General features: G+C 34.1%; 1 protein-coding gene across 5 annotated transcripts in view; it reads left to right on the top strand.

Annotated features, from left to right (window-relative positions):
• The window catches only part of LARP1B (La ribonucleoprotein 1B), an 87,285-nt gene that overhangs the window by 33,263 nt on the left and 34,855 nt on the right, over positions 1 to 19,167 (top strand). For all 5 annotated transcript variants that reach the window (XR_002138897.3, XM_019749018.3, XM_019749017.3 and 2 more), the window contains 2 exons: positions 2,231 to 2,403; positions 4,306 to 4,668. Coding sequence is in view for 4 of the 5 variants with exons in the window: in XM_019749018.3 (XP_019604577.3) it covers positions 2,231 to 2,403; positions 4,306 to 4,668 (536 nt within the window). In the remaining variant the exon portion in view is untranslated. The remainder of the gene's footprint in view (positions 1 to 2,230; positions 2,404 to 4,305; positions 4,669 to 19,167) is intronic.

The following is a 19,167-nucleotide window of genomic DNA, read 5'->3' as shown; positions in this document are numbered from 1 at the left end:
AAAGCAATCTACATAATTACCCAGAGCCGTGATTCAGGGTGGATGAAAAAGTCATACTAGGTAGATATCGTGGAATGTATATATGGTGATTTATCTCTGGGGAGTCATTTTGATAACTTTCAATTAATGAAACAGCGAAAAGAATTTTTTTTCTATGTGCTTACAAACTAGAAACCGTGTCAAAGTATGTGTCTTAGTTTTTTGGTTTTTTTTTGTCTATAAGTTTAATGTGGAGTAATCCAAGCCCTATTTAAACTCATTTGGTCTTGGAAGGTTAGGGCTTTAGTAAAGTTTGACATTTTTTAATTGTAAAACAAGATAGAAAATCATATAAAGTGTATGTATAGCCTAATTATAAGGTGAACACCCTTTAAAAACTCCAAGGCTTCTAAATTTTCTTGTCTTACCGAAATTCTTTGGTATTTTTATGTCATTTAATTTATAAGCACATGCTGTAAATATAGTGAAACACTTCATGGTAGAAACATTCGAGCTTAAAGAGCATTTAGAGATGATTATGTAATAAACTTAAGTAGGTATTTAAAGATTAAATTTCTGTGTTAAAAATAGTAGCAACTGATTTCCCTAGCATGTGCCAGCTGTTCTAATCATTTATACATGCACTGTGCATAATGGTAACTTATTTAACTCTCACAGTTCCTTGGGTGGTGGTTCTGAGTCTACTTTTAAAGCTTTATTCACTGCATGAACATAGATGATTCAAAGTATTAGGAATAGGGTTGTTTATAACTTTAATAATACAGCCCAACGTAGTGTTTTACTCATGCTCCTTTTTGGATCAAGTGATTGTACCATTAATTAAGGAAGTGGTAGAGCAGCAATATTCAGTAGAAATATGTTTGTTACACTTGTAGTCCTAGTAATTTTAATATCTTTAACAGCTACAAAATAACGGGAAATTAATATTCTGTCAATAGTAATTGAAAAATACATTTTTAAAAATAAAAAACCAAATGAAATTAATTTTAATATATCTAAATATTACTGTAACATTAGTGTAAAAATCATAGATCTGTTTCACTTTTTTTGTACCATGTCTTTGAAATCTGATGTGTATTTTACACTCATCCTGAGCACATTTCAGGACTAGCGACGTTTCAAGTGCTTAGTAGCTCCATATGGGTAGTGGCTGCTGTATTGTACAGCATAGTTAGGGCTTTTTCTATTATGAAACTATATTCTTTTAAAGTAACATAGTAATCTGGTGGTTGAATCCTGGATCTAATTATACCTCCATGGAGAAAATATTCATCTGATTCTAGCATATAATAGGTAAAAGTAAAATCTTGGAATATTCTCAAATCCAAACTCCTGGAATGTGACTTTACATTTTCATTTAGTAAATGTCATTTATTTATTTCAGCTTTCCTTATGTAATAGTCAACTTTGCAAAATTTCTAAGCAATTGGCTTTGAGGAGCAAATAATGATGTTTAGAATTTTACAGTATACATTTGTTTTCAAGACACTTTTTTGTCCAAAGCAAGTCCATATTGCATTATAACTTAAATATTCTTTGAGTTTTGGAAATTTATAAAGGGATCAATTTGGAGTTTACTCATAAGAGTATATCATTATTTTGATTAAAAGATAGTGTGGAGAAAGGCATTTTTAATTCCAACAGTCTTGAAATGTTTTAAGTGTTATTGTCAGGGCAGTGCCCTTTAATGATAGGACATTCTATTCTTTATTCAGTATAAGCTAAGTGGGAACACTGCATTTAGGTAAACCTTGTTAATTAAGCAAAGGGAATGTGAAAAGTAAGAGCAATGTCTTCCTTAGTATAAATCCTAGCAGAACAATGGAGGACGATTTTTGCTTTGACTAGAATAGGCATTTAATCTAAGTGTAGCTTAATAGCATTTGAGATTCCATAATTTCATTATAATAGATTTAAATCTAAGATTTCATAGAGAATTGACTCCCAAATATATGTATTGTCATAATTAGTAAGTGATTCACGTTGATATTTGAGAAGTTTGAATGGATGGTCTATGGTAAGGGTTGGTGACATTGCTTGTTTTTATTCTTTGGTTTCACTTGAATACATCTTACAAGGTAAGGTCTTCAGGTTTGAAAATCATTGGAAAGGTTATAATTGAGATTGATTTATTAGGTTTTTGTGGAAAATAATCAAGCCCAAAGGGGAAAAAGTGTTTTGTAAGTAATAAAACCATTATTTTAACTATAGAACTAATTTAAAATTTTAGAGTCTGCCCCAAATTCTCCAAGATTTGGAAGTCCACTGAACCTAAAGGAAAATACTGACACAAGTAATCTTCAAGCAATGTCTAGAGGTTTGTCTACCAGTTTGCCTGACTTGGACTCAGAACCTTGGATAGAAGTAAAAAAGAGACATTGTCCATCCCCAGTGAAATTGAAGGTAAATTGTTATAAACCAAGTGAAGTGATAAATTCTAGTTGGAGAGTACCGTGTTTCCCCGAAAATAAGACTGGGTCTTATGTTAATTTTTGCTTCAAAAGACGCATTAGGGCTTATGTTCAGGGGATGTCATCCTGAAAAATCATGCTAGGGCTTGTTTTCCTGTTAGGTCTTATTTTCGGGGAAACACGGTAAGATCAGTGTCTTCTGTTTGTCAGATACATATATAAAATTTGGAAAAGTTTTAAAAAATTGTAACTATTGGCCTTCAGTAAGAGCTTTTGGGTTATTCAGTAGTCGAAAATTATATGGTGTCAGTTTTTTGTATTATTTATTTCTGGACTCTGATTTAAGACTCTTTTGACTTGGCCTTTTTACTTCTGACTAAATTTGAATAAATCAGTTTTTTTAAGCTGACAGTCTTTCTAAATTTTGAATTTATAACCCTGTTGTGTTATTTGTAATCTTGTAATTATATGTAAAGTTCTAATACAAGTAACTATTTGTAAAGGGTACATATCAGGTTGATATATGTTTTGGTGGTGTAATGAACAGTAGAAAAGGGATAGAGAAGTGATTTCTTGGTAGCACATGAGGGAGTGATATGGGTGTGGTTAGGAAACAATAGGAGATACCCTTGTGATAGAACTGCTGTATTTTTGGTTGTTGGGTACGCGAACTTTCCAGTGATTAAAACTGCTCTGATTTAGACTACACACACAAATGAGTACAAGTAAAGCTGGGGAATCTGAGTATCAGGAAGATTTATGGGTTATATCAGAGTATCTTGTTTGTGATGCTATACTATAGTTTTGCAAGATAAGATTGGGGGAAGCTGGGTAAAAAAATACATGAGATTTCTATTATTTCTTATAACTGTATGAATGTACAGTTATCTTAAAGTATAAAATTTACTAAAAATAAACTTACAAACAATGCCCCTCAAATGATTCGAATATTGAAATAAGTTCTGTAAGGAAAAAGTCACTAAAAATAATTGGGCCTGGATGGGGGAAAGATGAAGAAGGCTATGAGAATGAGGATTATGAGGAACAGGGCTTTTTATCCCTAAGATCAAAGCATGGAGGATTTAAGAGTTATTTTCCGCTGAGGGTACGCGGGATATTGATGTTTTGCCTCACAAGTGGGTATTTGGCTGTGTCTGGAGACATTTCAGGTTGTTACAACTAGGAGAGTGCTACTGCGTCTTGTGAGTGGAGCCTAGGGAACATCCGACAGTGCAGAGAACACCCCTTTCCCCCACACGTGACGCGCACACACACACACACCCCCCAGTTATCAAGCCCCACATGTCAGTACTGAGTTTAAGAAACCTTGATCAGAGGTAACTTTAGCAATGGTAGTTAAATGTAGCATCCTTAATTGTTACAGGAGTTTTTCTTTCCCCCCTTGGGGTCGTTTTAAAAACCTAAAGCAGTTTTCTGAGACAAGATTTTTAAAGATCCTGATTAATTTTTATGTTTGTCATGGCAAACCTGGACAACTAGGGAGGACAGTGTCCTGGACTCACAAAAATTTGTACCATATTTCATTTATTTCAAGAGCTACATTTTTCCTCCATAAAGTCTCCACATTTAAACATCTATTTTAAAATAATGGTTTGTCTTCATATTGATAGCGTAAGTTCCATTCTAACACTAAAGTAGTCTTTAATTCTTTTTTTACTCAACTTTTTTTTTTCTTTAGTGTTAAACTTAGTGTTTATCAATTACTTTAGTTTTTTGTTTCAGAATAATACTGGCTTTGTATTTTTTTACAGTTTGACTGCTAAACTAACCGTTGAGCATGCAAGCTTGGTATTACTTACTTGTAACATCGTTATGTGACATTTATCTTAAAAGTGATAGAAAAGTTATGTAAAATATCAATTTTTTCATTTAGGAATCAGCATCTCTACCTGAAGAGGCAGCAAATGAGCTGTATCCACCAGATGAACAAGAACAAGAAGAACTTGATTTTTTATTTGATGAAGAGATGGAACAAATAGGACAAAAACACACATTTACTGATTGGAATGATAACGATTCAGATTATGAAATTGATGACCAGGATTTAAATAAGATTTTGATTGTAACTCAGACACCACCTTATATGAGAAAACATCCTGGAGGAGATCCAACAGGAAACCACATGTCTCGGGCAAAAATTACATCTGATCTTGCTAAGGTTATCAATGATGGCTTATATTATTATGAACAGGATCTGTGGATGGAAGAAGGTGAAAACACACACAAAGCTGTAAAGGTAATTGTTTCTGGCCAGTGTCTTTCTGCTGATACTATGTTTTGATTATATGTTGTTGCTTATATTTTCCCAAACTTGAGGTTTTATATTACGAAATTTTGAATATAAATAAATTATGCTTAATTTTAAAAATTTCCAGAAGCGTATCTGAGAGTCAAAAACTGAGAAATTATTTTATTAAAATGGTAGTGAAATAAATACTTAAATTACGAAAAAAAATAGCACTCACTGACTATAACCCTTGCTTTTTTCAGGTGAAAATAATAAGGTCCTTTCTCATAAGAAGGAATAAAAATTGAAGTTATGGACAGGCTTAGTTTATATGCTCATTCCTTACCTGGCGATAATCAATCAGCTATAGGAGTGGGGCTTCAGAGTGGGGTTACTTTTGTTGCCTCCTTCCAGCCTTCTAACCTTAGTATAAACTAAGCTTGTGCATGCTGTATGGTAGTGGAACTGGTTGTGGACAAGTATAACATTAAACTGGCTGATTGTTTCGCGTTGGGCAGTAATTACTATAGTGCTAGGGTGCTATTTGAAACCTTGTTCTAATTTTTTTTTTAATCTTGCATTTTACCCCACATCCTGGTACCTACAAATTATTAAGGTAAAATATGAGAGTGCCAGGGTAGTCTACTGGCTGTCTGCATTCTTTTGATCAAATTTTAATGGTACAAGTAGTGATTAAAAGGGATCCTTTTCTGCCATTCAATTGATTAGAAAACCCCCAAAATACTTGTTTTTGAGAATAGAGTAATGAGGGGAAAGTTATATAACTATAATATGTCACATACGAAAGAGATCTTGGTCAGAAGTACAGTTGTAGAAAGAAAACCTGGGCACCTAGTGGTTGAATAGAGGGGACTGGCTGTCCATTGCGGTTCACGTAATCAATAAAAGAAGTACGCTTTCCTTTTTGGCTCTTCTTTTTTTTTTTTTTCCCCTTCCTGGAATTTCCATCATGATTTCACCTTCTTATCTTCTGTAAGAAGATTTTTTGGAGACCCTGCCTCAGGGTATGGTAGCTTGGCAGTGACTTAGAGTCTGAGCAGTTCTGTGTCCTGCTGTGGGATAGGAAGTGTTTTGTAGTTTCTTGGTTGAAAGTCTTTCCTTGTATAAGTATTGTCACTTTATTTGTGATACTTGGGTTTCATAAATCATATCTAACTTAAATCCTTTTGGAACAGAAAGAAAGAGATGGAACTAAATATAACTAAAACTAGGTTAAAATTTCACTCCATTTCCTATCCCTCTACCATGCTTTGTTCTTTACCATCTATTATTATGTATATTGCACTTCTTTTCTGTTTTTATCACATGGATATAAGGTCTATGAAGATAGGAATTTTTGTGTTTGTACATGATTGTGTCTCCAGTGTTAGCGGTTCTTGGCACGAAGTAGTACTCAATTCATATTTTTAAAAATGGATAAATGAATTACGAATTAAACATTATGAACTAACCGAAGTAACTTGACCACTGTGTATATAATATTGGTTCTGTGGGAAAATGTTTCTAGAGTTCCAAATAATGAACTTTCAAACCACCTTGAGAAACATGCTATTTGTAGGTGATTATTTATTTGTTTTAACAAAAATATAGATGATAATTAAAAGCTGTGAATTGAGTTAATGAAAATCCAGCATCTATTTTATCAATGAAATATTAGGGGAAAGTAATCTTGGCTGTATGACTGTAAGCATTATGGGTGTATTTGTATGTCTTGTTTAACCTAATCCCTACGTACATTCCTACCATCTAACTTATTCCTCTTATTTCTAATTCTGTACTCAACATGTATCTGATTAGAATTTTACTTTTCCTGTGCGTCTGCTTAAAGGGAGAGAAATCAATCATTTAATATATGTTTATTAAACTCCTACTATGTGCCAGACACTGTGCTAAGTCCTGGGCATGGAATTGGAAGATGACAATAGTGTCTCTACATGCCTGGCTGGTTCTTACAAATAATTGGCAAGGCAGACATTAAAATAAACCCACAGTATGTACTTAATCACAAAGTATGATAAATGCTCTAAAGGAAAAAAACAAGGTGTTTTTGGATTGTGTTGTCAGGAAATGCCTGTGAGAAAGTCACAAATACAGTGAGATCTGAAGTGTGAGTAAGACTGAACCATGCAGAGAGCGGATAAATCATACTCAAGGAACAGGGAAGAGCAAGTGTCAAGGATCTCACGTGGGAAGGAATTTGGTATATTTGAGGAATTGAAAAAAAGAGTGAACTTACAGTATTATATAAAAGGAAAGATACGGATATATAGGCAGGAGTCTGATTATAAGGTTTTATGGGCCATGTTAAATAGTTTGGAATTTATCTGAAGTCCAAGTTCAGTACCTTGAAGGGTTTTACACAGGCAATAGGACATGATCTAATTTTTATTTTTAGAAGATCACTTTGGTTAGTATGGCAGTGAATGGATTTGATGGGGAGAAGAGTGGCAGAAGAAAACCAATCAGGAGGCTGTAAAAGTGGTCCAGGAGATGGACATTGGTAATTTAAGGTAGCAGAGGAAATAAAGAAATGGGAAGACCTAGATCTGAGCCTTGAGGCGTGATCATTAGGAGTTGTATAGGAAAGTGATATTGTGGAAGCCAAGAACTGGCTTTAAGAGGAGAGAATACTCGGATGTGTCTGAAACAGAACAGATCAAGTTAGATATAAACGAAAAGAATGCCAAATTGATAGGAGAGTTTGGTGATCATTTCTGACTTTGTGAAGGAGTTTTGCTAGATCCAGAAGCTACGTTGAATTGCACCAAAGAATGAGTATAGGCTATTTCTGGCATGTCCTTACTGCAGAAGACAACTAAAATGACCCTTTAATAGATGAGGAAACATCTACTTAAAATCTGTGAAGGATTTGCAAGGTAAGTTGTTATCAGAATAAAACCTTAGAGAAGTGAAATATTGAAACCAGTTTTTTCCTGAGACCATTTTGGAATTTGGGGAATTTGAGGAGTTCACGTTTGCAAAAACCTCCCAAAATATAGGGGTAAAAGACACAAAAATTGGGCACAGCCACAGGTGGGATTCTAAAAAAGAAGTCATTTTCCCATTAAACTGGTACCCAAAAGAGATACACCCTCAGTGAAAGAGATCTTACTTTCTCATCTGTTCTTCTAGGGGACTACAAAGAATATTTCCATAGTTGTGCTGAGTAGAATAAGGAGGGAAAAAAATGGCTTACAAATTTTAATCATGTACCCAAATTCACACTTTCTGAGTGACTAAAATAACCACTAGTCATAAATTTGAAGTGATTGTGGCCCGTTAATTTCCCAGAAACCTAGCAGAAACAAATGTAGCTTTTTTGTGAAGACACTCACCTTTATCCTTGATCTCAAAGAATTTACTCAAAGTATTTTATAAGGGAAGCCAGCAACTCACAAAATTAATAATCAAACAAGGAAATAAGGTACCACATGTGAGAATGAGCAAAAGTAACAGCCAAACCACACCGTGAAATAATTTAGATAGAATCGCTAAACTGAATGTGGAGTAACAATGCTTACTAAAGAAGTGAAAAATATGTGCAGAGAAGAAGAAATTCTAAAGGATAACCTTCCTAGAACTTATGAAAGTTAAAACAGTTAAACTTAAGAAGTCAATTAACTGAAGAGATCAACAGCAAATTAGATATAATTAGAGAATCTGTGAATTGGAAGATAGTTTATAAGAAACTATTCAGAAATCAGAGGCAAAGAGAGAGAATATTTGAAAAGTATGGAATGGTATTCTAGATAGTCTTTGCTATTATTTGGTACATTTCAAATCAAGTTGTAAAATGTATCATCTAATGAATTTTATTATAAAGCTTTGTTTTTTTCTAGAAAAGAAAGGTAAAAAGCAAGGAATGAGAAATATAGAGTGATAAGCATGGTCTGTGGTAGACCATTTAATTGGAGTTTAAGAAGAAAAGGGGAAAGAAAATGGGGCAAAGGAAGTGAAGGAGGTAATAAGTAGGACCTTTTCTGAACTGAGGAGAGGTATCAGAGTAGAGCAGCCAGGGATAAAAGGCATATTCCTTTCAAAAATGGAAGAGTAGATAGCTAACTGACTGCTGACTTCCCACCAGTAACAGATGAATGCAGCAATGGAATGATAGTGTTATACAAAGTATTTTTGCAGAGCAAAGTATGCTTTGCAAAAATACTTTCAAGAAAGAGGGTAAAATACAGTGAGAGAGCTCCATCAAGGGAAATTGCAAAGATAGAATAAAAGTGATTCCATGTGCCAAAGATGCAGAAGGAGAACAATAAATGAATAGTATTTAAAGGTACTTTTTAGTCTAGAAAGAAGATTGATTAGTTTTTAAAGTTTTCATGTTGCAGTTTGAAAGATAGCTATTTAAAAATAAAATTAGAGGGAGTAACTAGGAGAAAGGGAAAAGGTGAATACGACAAGAAAAAGGGAAAAGGGGCCTCCAGCACAAAAATAAGGTGGTAGCTTTAAATTCAAATATTGAAATAGAAAAATGAATAAATATTGTCAAAGTGTATGTAAGTACAACCAGTTATGTTATTTATATATGACACATCAAAAAAAAAGGAAACAATAAGGTTGAAAGGAAAAGATTAGAAAAAGTACGTATCATAAAGTAGTAACCAACCAAAATCAATCTGCATATTCAGTGTAATCCCTGTCAATATCCTAACTGGCATCTTTGCAGAAATTGACAAGCAGATCTGAAATTCATATGGAAATTCAAGAAGGAACCCAGAATAACCAAACTATATTGAAAAAGAACAAAGTTGAAGGATTCATGCACTGACCTTATTTATATACTAGCTCTAGTATTAAGGATAGACATACAGATCAATGGAAAAGAATTGAGAGTCCAGAAATAAAACCATGTGTCTGTGGTCAACTGATTTTGGCAGAAACGCCTTAAACCTTTTAATAGGGAAAGAATAGTCGTGGCACAAGTAAATATCCACATGCTAAAGAGTAAGTCAGGGAGAAGATTTTTGCAAACATTGCCTCCGATAAGGGGCTAATATCCAAAATATGCAAGGAACTCATGAAACTCAACGACAAAAAAACAAACAACCCAATTGAAAAATGGGCAGAGGACCTGAAGAGACATTTCTCCAAAGAGGACATATAAATGGCAAATAGACATATGAAAAAATGCTCAACATCACTAGTCATCAGAGAAATGCAAGTCAAAACCACAATGAGATATCACCTCACCCCAGTCAGAATGGCTATCATCAACAAGACAAATAGTAACAAGTGTTGGAGAGGCTGTGGAGAAAAAGGAACCCTCATACACAGTTGGAATGCAGACTGGTGCAGCCGTTATGGAAGGCAGTGTGGAGGTTCCTCAAAAAATTACGAATAGAATTACCATATGACCCAGCAATCCCTCTCCTGGGTATCTACCCAAAAAATCTGAAAACATTTATCCATAAAGACACGTGTGCTCCAGTGTTCATTGCAGCTTTGTTTACGGTGGCCAAGAAATGGAAACAACCAAAATGTCCTTCGATATATGAATGGATAAAGAAGTTGTGGTATATATACACAATGGAATACTATTCGGTGGTAAGAAAAGATGATATAGGACCATTTATGACAACATGGATAGATCTTGAGAGTATGATGCTAAGCGAAATAAGTCAGACAGAAAAAGCAGAGAACCACATGATTTCACTGATAATGTGGTATATAAATCAAAAACAACAAAAGAATAAGACAAACAAATGAGAAACAAAAACTCATAGACACAGACAATAGTTTAGTGGTTACCAGAGGGTAATGGGGGTGGGGTGGGAAATGAGGGGAAGGGGGATCAAATATTTGGTGATGGAAGGAGAACTAACTCTGGGTGGTGAACACACAATGGGATTTATAGATGATGTAATACAGAATTGTACACCTGAAATCTATGTAAGTTTACTAACAATTGTCACCCCAATAAATTAAAAAAAAAAGAATGACAAGTTTCTTATAAGGATGACTTTAATTTTTAATACAACTTTTCAAATTAAAATGACTATTTAGCACATGAAAGTACACTCAATATCACTGCTCGTTAAAGAAATGTAAATCAACTGCAATGAGATAGTAACTCACACTCATTAGGATGGTTATTTTAAAAATAAAAGGCAAAACCCAGAAAATAATAGTTGTTGGAAAAAATGTGGAGAAGTTGGTACCCTTGTGCATTGTTGGAGGGAACATAAAATGGTATAGCTGCTACGGAAAACAATATGGGAGTTCCTCAAAAACTAGAACTGTTTGTACACCCATGTTCATAGCAGCAGTATTCACAACAGCCAAAAGATGGAAACAGCCCAAATGTCCATCATCAGATGAATGGATAAACAAAACATGACGTTGGTGTATACATATAATGGAATATTATTCAACCTTAAAAAGAAGGAAATCTGTCATGTACGTCAGTGGTGATATTTGAGGACACGCTCAATGAAATAAGCAAGTCACAAGGACAATATAGTATGATTCCACTTATATGAGGTACTAAAGTAGTTAAATTCATGGAAGCAAAGAAGAGTGGTGGTTGATGGTTGGAGGGGAAAATAGGTGTTTAATAGATACAAAGCTTTTGTTTTGCTGGATGAAAAAGTTTGGGTATCTGTTACACAGCAACAAATGTACTTAATGTTATAGAACTGTGCACTTGTGGTGAATTTTATGTTATATATATTTTTAACAAATAAAGGAACCAAAAACAGCTGTTGTTTGTATGTTAATGTCAGACACTTACACAGTCGACTTTAAGACAAAAAGCATTACTAGTACTAAAGAGTGTCCTTTTTGTAATGATTAAAAGTGAAGAAATCCATCAGAAAAGTGTAACTTAAAATTTAATGTACTTAATATCAAATGTTCAAATATGAAACAAGAATCCAGAACAAATCCAGATGTAATGAGTGATTTAGTTTACCCCCAAGGAAACAGAAAATTAGAATAATTTGAGAATCAACTTTGCATCTAACAACTGCATAGTACACGTTCTTTTTGAGCCTGATGGTACTTTGACCAACAGTGGTTTATAAAGCAAATTTCAATGTACTGATATTACATAAAACAAATTATTAGTGGAATTAAGTTAGTATTTAATAATAAAAGTTAAAAAGCAAAATAATAAAACCCTGTATGTTTTGAAACAAAGATGTATTTTAAATAATTCATCAAAGAAGAAGCCATAGAGGAAATTAGAAAATCTAAGTGGAATGATAATTGAATTTAAGAGGTGCACTTGAAGAGATAGGCTTAAATGCAAATATATTAGGAAAACTGCTTGAAAATAATAAGCCAACCCCTAATATTACCTTTGCTGTATAAAAACTTCCCCAAAATCTTAAAGGCTTAAAGTAAAAATGTTTTACGTTGCTTGACAGTGGCTATGGGTTGGCTGTTGAGCAATGTGCGTGCGTGTGTGTGTGTGTTTCTGTTCTAAGTGTCTCTTTTGGGGAATCATGCTGAAAGAGTAGTGCCTGTACAGCAATAGTTCATTCACAGAAAGGGGACAGACAAGAGACTGCTAACGTATATATAGTTGTAGTTCGAGGTGCTGCTTAGCTGTTCTTTGTGTACATTTGCTCACGTTCCATTGGATAAAGCAAATCTCATGGCTATGCCTGTTGGCATGTATGTTCTCAAAAGGCATGAAAGGTAATTACATGAAAATGGGATGTAATTACTGATCGTGAAGAAAATTTAAAAGATATTTTAGGCCAATAACTTGGACATTTAGACAGGACATTTTTCTCGAAAAATATATGACTTAGAAAAACTGACTGGAAAAGAAAGTTGCTTGAAACCATTTTTTTTTTAATCTTTAAACTTGAAGATAACTTGGCTTTATTAGCAAGTTCTTCTAAAATTGGAATAATGGATATTTTCAGCGAATAGAGTTAATAGGACTCAAGAATTTGTTGAATTAGTGGGGAAAAAAGAGGGACTACTTCACTAATTTTATGAGAACAACATAACCTTAATACTGATACATGAAGAGCACATGAATGAGAATTTGAGAATACGAATGAGAATCAAACATTACACGTAATCTAGGTATAAATATTCTGAAACGATCTTTTCGCAACCAAGTCAGTATTTTTTTTAAAGAGGTAGCCCAAGTTTTCATTTCAGTAATGCAAGTTGTGCATTAGAAAAATCACTTCTCATGAATAGAAGGAAGGTTGTGATCACTTCAATAAATACAGGAACTGCATTTGATAAAGTCAGCATGCTTACGTGAGATATTTTTAGCCACAGGAATAAAAGGATATCTGTAGCCTAATAACGGGTTTCTGCAAAGTCCCATACAAAACAAACATCTCACTCTGAATGGTGAAACGTTGAAGCTAATCTCTTGTAATCAGAATAAGAAAACGAAGGTCACTATCAAATCTATCAACTATATTGGCTATCTTAGACCAGTAAGGCAAACAAAAAAGGATAAGGGCCAGAAAAGCAGAAGTGAAAACTTAACATTATGTAAATAGAAAACCCAAAAGTATCTTACGGATGAGTGATTAGAATTAGTAAGTGCTTAGTAAATTTTCTAGGTAAATTTTTTAATCCAGAGAATTTCCACATAACAGTAGGTAGTGGGAATAGTAACATTTTAAGATTTCATTCTCTAATAATGTAAAACAATCTTAAGAATCTGTATTTTCTATGGCTGCCATAAGAAATTATCACAAATGTGGCAACTTAAAACAATACAGATTTGTTATTTTGTACATCAGAAGGCCTGGTAAACCCAGCTGGTTTCTCTGTTCCAGGTTTACAGGACTGAAATGCAGGTGCTCCTGCCTGGGCTCTTATTTGTAGGTTGTAAGAATGACTTCCAAATTCATTCAGATTGTTTGCAGAATTCAGTTCTTTGTGGCTCTGGGTGGAGCTGAGGTTCCTTATTTCCTGCTTGGCTGTGTGGAGCCTCTCAGCTCCTTTAGGCCACCTGCATTCTTGGTCAAATTGCAGTCAGTCACAAGTCAACAACTGGTGAAGGAGCCCTGCTTTGCATCTTTTTCTTCTGCTGCATCTCTTCTGGCTGTGGTTGGAGAAAGTTCTCTGCATAATCCACAGTAAGATCCCTATTTTAAGTCACTTAATAGAAATCTTACATCTGCAAAGTCCTTTATACCACATATTTAACATAATCACATGTTACAAAGATTGGGATCTGGACATCTTTGGGGGGCTCTTCTGCCTACCTTAGGGTAGATTTTTAAAAGGATGGACACAGCAGACTTTTTAAGAAGAGTAATACTAATAATAATTGAAAGGTGTTAGTGAAGACAAATAGGGAGAGACATACCAAAATTCATGTTTGAAAGATCCATTGTGGCAAATAAGGTAATTTTCACCAATTGATTCAAAAGTCAATTAAATTCCAATTTCAATGGATTCTTTTTAGGAATTTGATCAGCTGATGTCCAAAATTTATATGGAAATGTAAGAGACAAGAAACTCATCACACTAATAACGGCATAGCAACTTTTTATTTGTCTTTTTAGCCGATAACAGGTATAAGATAGACCATAGGAATGGAATAAGAAATCCAGAAACACTTGTATGCATTTATATGCGCACTTGGTAAGTAACAGGTGTGGTTACTGATCAAAGGAAGACTTGATTTTTAATATGTTGTGCTGGAAAAGGGGTGAAAAAGTAAAATTATAGACCTCTGCCTGGTAGTGTCATTCAGATCTGTTCCAGTGAAGGGCAAACGCATAAAGCTGTTAAAGGATAAGGATCTTTATGACCTTAGAGTGGGGAAAGGTTTCTTAAGTGGACACAAAAAGCATCTTAAAGGACAAGATCACAAAGAATTTTTCATTAAACATGAAAAAGTGCATACATAGTCCACAAAGTGAGAAAAAGATGGTTTCCATTCATGATTTGATAGGTATTGTAAAACTAATGTATAAAGTACAAATCAATAAAAGTCACTAAAAAAACTGGTGATAAGGCATGAACAAGCATTTCACATAAGCAGAAATCAAAATGATTGAAATCTTGAAAAGATTTTCAGCATTATTAATCAAGAAAACGCAAACTAAAGTTTCAATGGAATATTTCATAAAAGTGAAAACATCAGACAGAAAAGTGGGAGTATTGGAACAAGAACTTCATTTGTCTGTGTGAGAGTAAAAAAAAATGTAAAACCATACACTGTGCTCACCGTCTCTTCTCAGGAATATGCTCTTGAGTTGCATTTTTCAAATATGATAGCCATCATTGAGCCCTCAAAATGTGGCTAGTCCAAAATGAGATGTCCTCTGTTGTACAATATTGGGTTTTGAAGAGTTAGTAAGAAAAAAAATATAAAATAGCCCAATGATTTTATAATTATTGCAATTGAAATATTTGGTTAAATAAAAGATTTAAAATTTCACTTTTTTTTTTAACCTTTTTAGTGTGGCTACTGGAAAATTTTAAATTACTTGTGCTTTTCATTATGTTTATATTGGACTGTGCTGCTCTAGAGGAATTTAGAAGTGTTCATCAGGAATAATATTATAGGAGAATTGTTCATTACATTCACAAATTGTAAATAACTAAAATGTCAGTCAGCAGTTGACTGATAGGTTGTATAATAAGCAATGTGATACTATACGGTAGTGAAAATGAACGACAGCTGTACACATCTGTTGACATTCAATATTCTACTTCACCCTTAGGTATACAGCATAGTGGTCAGGCAATCACACAATCTATGAAGTGATCCCCCTGATAAGTCCAGTACTCATCTGGCACCTGACAGTTAATGTCTTTATTTCACCCTAATTTTTGAATGATATCTTTGCTAGATACAGAATTTGGATTGGCAATTTTTCATTTTGGCATTTTATAGATGATGTTCCATTGTCTTCCGGACTTCCCTGTTTCTAATGAGAAGTCAAACATTTTTATTGTTTTCTCCCTGCTGGCTGCTTTCAAGTTTTCCAATTTATCATTTATTATCAGCAATTTAACTGTACTGTGTCTCTGGTTTTCTTTGAACTGTTACATTTTAGAGTTAACTGAAATTCTTGGAACAATAATTTGATGTTCTCCTTCAAAACTGAGAAAATTTCAGTTATTTCTTCCTGTTCTTTCTTACTTAAAATTTTTTAGATTTCAATTATACCATTTGATGGTTTCACAGACCCCTGAGTTTTTTTTCTGTTTTCTTACATCTTTTTTTCTCTCTGTTCTATAAATTGGATTATGTCTATAAATCTGGTTTCAATTTCACTAACTTTTGCCTACAATTTCCACTCTACTTTTAAGCTTATCCAACCGCAAACTTTTCAGTTCTACAATTTTCTGGGTTTTTTGTAGGTTACCTTTTTCTTCTGAGATGTTCCCTACCTGTTCATTCATGAAGACCATATATATATATATATATATATATATTTTTTTTTTTTTTTTCAGTTTGTCAAGCATAAATATATAACAGTTGTTTTAAAGTCTTGTCTTAAAATTCAACATTTAAGACATCCAGAAGACAGTTTCTATTGACTGCCTTTTTTCTTGACTATGGGTTACATTTTTCTATTTCTTTTCACATCCAAGTGTCTTAAGTGTATGTGTATGTACACACACACGCACACATATACACAGGGTGCCAAAAAATGTATACACATTTTAAGAAAGGAAAAAAACTATTAAAATTGTAATACTCAATATATGCTGACAACAAAAGATGAATACAAGTCACATTTGACTTCTGCAATTACAAGAGGTGCTCAAAGTGGTTACCATCAGTATAATTTTTTAAAATGTGTTTCCCTTTTTAAAATATGTATACATTTTTTTGGCACCTTCTGTATAATTTTTTTTATACTGGACATTGTAGCAATTATACTGCAGAGATTATAGATTATGTCATCTTCCTCTGAGGAATGTTGACTTTTATTCTATTGGTTGGCCAATTTGGAATTGTGTTGGCTTGATTTTACTCTTTGGTCAGATGTGTGGAAAGACTTTCTAACTTGACAGAACTAACTTTCAAACTCTGTCCCTCTCAATATCCTGTCAGGTTTTGTGTTAGGTTGTCCTAGGGAATCTAAAGTAGGTCTTAATTGTAGTGTGAAGGCCTTGTTCTATAGCATGGCCTGATTTTTAAAGCATATCTGGGTGTTAAACAAGTGGTGTCTCTTTTTTTCTGGGTCTGTATGCTCATCATCTCCCAACACTGTTGGACTTTTAGTATATTCAGCTCAACCCTATAGCAGCCACTTTTGGAAATGTCTCAGGGAGTCTTGTCCTCCACGTATGTAGCTCAGCCTTCAGTCAAGGACTCAAGTTGCTGTGCTCCATAGATTCCTCTGTTTAAATTGTTATAGTTGTCTTTTAAAACAGTTTAATATTATTAAACTTGATCATTTATGTATCCTAGGAAATCAGTTCCATATCTACATGTGTGAGTACACACATACAATTTAATTTGCCACTCACAGTGCCATGTGGGTTTCTGTTGCACCAATCTTCACAAAGATTTAATAGTCAGACTTTTTAATTTATGATGTAATAGTTAAGAAATGATCTTGTGTGTACAAGTGATATGTCCCTATATGTTCAGCACTTTACTTCATGACACAAGATGGTCTGCTTGCCATCGTGTGTGTGTGTGTGTGTGTGTGTGTGTGTGTCATTTTTTACTATGGTAAAATGTATATACATAAAATTTTTCGTTTTAATCATGTTGTAAGTGTATAATTTCTGTTTGCCTTTGAAACGTGATCTGCCCTGGTTCAATCCTTGAGCTGCTTCTCTTACTACTTTGTTGTCTTGTCCACAAGTGAGAGAATCTATTCCCAGGTCTTTAATTGGTAACTGTATGCTAGTGTCTTTGTGGGCTCTAGAACTCTGTAACCAGTAGCCTATTAGATTTTCCAGCTGTCTGTCTCGTGTTCTACAGGCATCTCATTATATTCTGTCTCCATTAAGAAAAATTCAAGGACATCTACCCCAAACCTCCTGGAGTTTTTATTTTGGTTGGATGCCTTAGGAATCCTCATCAACTTCTACGCTTTTTCTCACTAGGTCCTATTCATCCTTTCCTGTGCATTCTTACTGCCATGCATTAATTCTGGCTTGCATCGTCTTTCCGTGGGGTTTGGATGCTAGGTTCTTGGCTCTAGTTCATTCTCGTTCTAGCTTTCCTCTTGTCAGAGTAGTAGTCCTCCTTCCTTTATCCTTTCCTTCTTTCTTCCTAGCAAGTAAGGGAATTTACTACCAGAAGTCCAAGTGTGAGTGCTTGCTTTCAGGCAAATCTTTATCTAAGACTGCATAGAATAATTTTGATTTCTTTATCCTATACTTGGTCTGCTTTCATCTGTGTTAGCTTCATTTTCAGTCAAGACTTTCTCCATGTGATGGCAATGATGGCTACAGACAGTTTCAGGCTTACATTATTTTCAAAGTGATCCTGAGGAAAACATGTAGATCTCTCAACTTTCTAAATATACATCTGACCATTTCCCTATTTCTTAATATTACTCAATATTTCTTTACCCCACTGAAGATAAAGTTCGAATTCCCTGGCAAACAAGAATTCCTGATTTGGCTTTTATGTATGGATCTATCTTCATTGTACTGCGGCTTTCAGTTTTAAAGTTCATACTCTTAAATACCTAGCTGCATGTGTTGTTTCCCTTGCCTGCAATATCTTTTCACATTGTTTAGTTGCAAAACTCCTTTTCATTGTTTAGATTGAAAAATCCAGTTTGGGTATTACTCTACCAGGAAATACTTATTTGATAGCTTTTACCTGTTCCACCCAGAAAAGTCACTCTTCTGTTCTACCTGTGAACTACATACATACCTGTTTTTAACTCTTAGGCTGAAACATAGTTGTTTATAAGTGTCTCTTATCTAATAGATAATTAAACTTCTTTGGTCCTTTTTTTGAGCAAGGCAAGGTATAAATTTATAAAAACAACAAATTAGACTTTGGTTGTATATCCACTTGTGGTAGACTAGGTAATTCATATCAGCCCTCCTGCTGAGAACAATTAGGAAAGTAAGTTCAAAAAAATCTGTAGAGCTAACAGACATTAAAGAGTCATGTGGTCAAAATCTGGAAGAAGAACTCTGAAGAAGTATGATTGGCATTAGGGTCTGCGTTTCCATTATAGGTATCTGCCAGTTCCAGTAGAAGCAACTGAGAAGCTGAAAAGAGATTTCTTTAAAAACTTATGGGACTAGCGTGACAAAAATTGAAGTTCAGAAACCAGAGGAGGATTTCCAGTAAACCTTAGAAAAGGTTTACATCCTAGAAATTAAGGTGAACTAGAAAAGATCTGCTTTCAAAAGGGCCATCTTCTAATCATTTTAATCCCTTATTAGATAGATCAGCATGCTTGTGCCTCTAGCCATGTGACTGAAGTAAACACAAGTCCTTTCTGGAGGAAATACCATCCTAGGCCTCAATTTTTCAATAGTAATGTCTGGCCCTCAAAAAATAATTAGGCATACAAGAAGATGTGATAGAAAAAAAAAAAAAAGGAA

Source organism: Rhinolophus sinicus, chromosome 15 (assembly GCF_057876585.1).
Source record: "Rhinolophus sinicus isolate RSI-liver-muscle chromosome 15, RSI-T2T, whole genome shotgun sequence".
Classification (NCBI taxonomy): domain Eukaryota; kingdom Metazoa; phylum Chordata; class Mammalia; order Chiroptera; family Rhinolophidae; genus Rhinolophus; species Rhinolophus sinicus.
The sequence above is the reverse complement of the archived record's forward strand: the minus strand, read 5'-3'. Positions and strand labels throughout refer to the sequence as shown.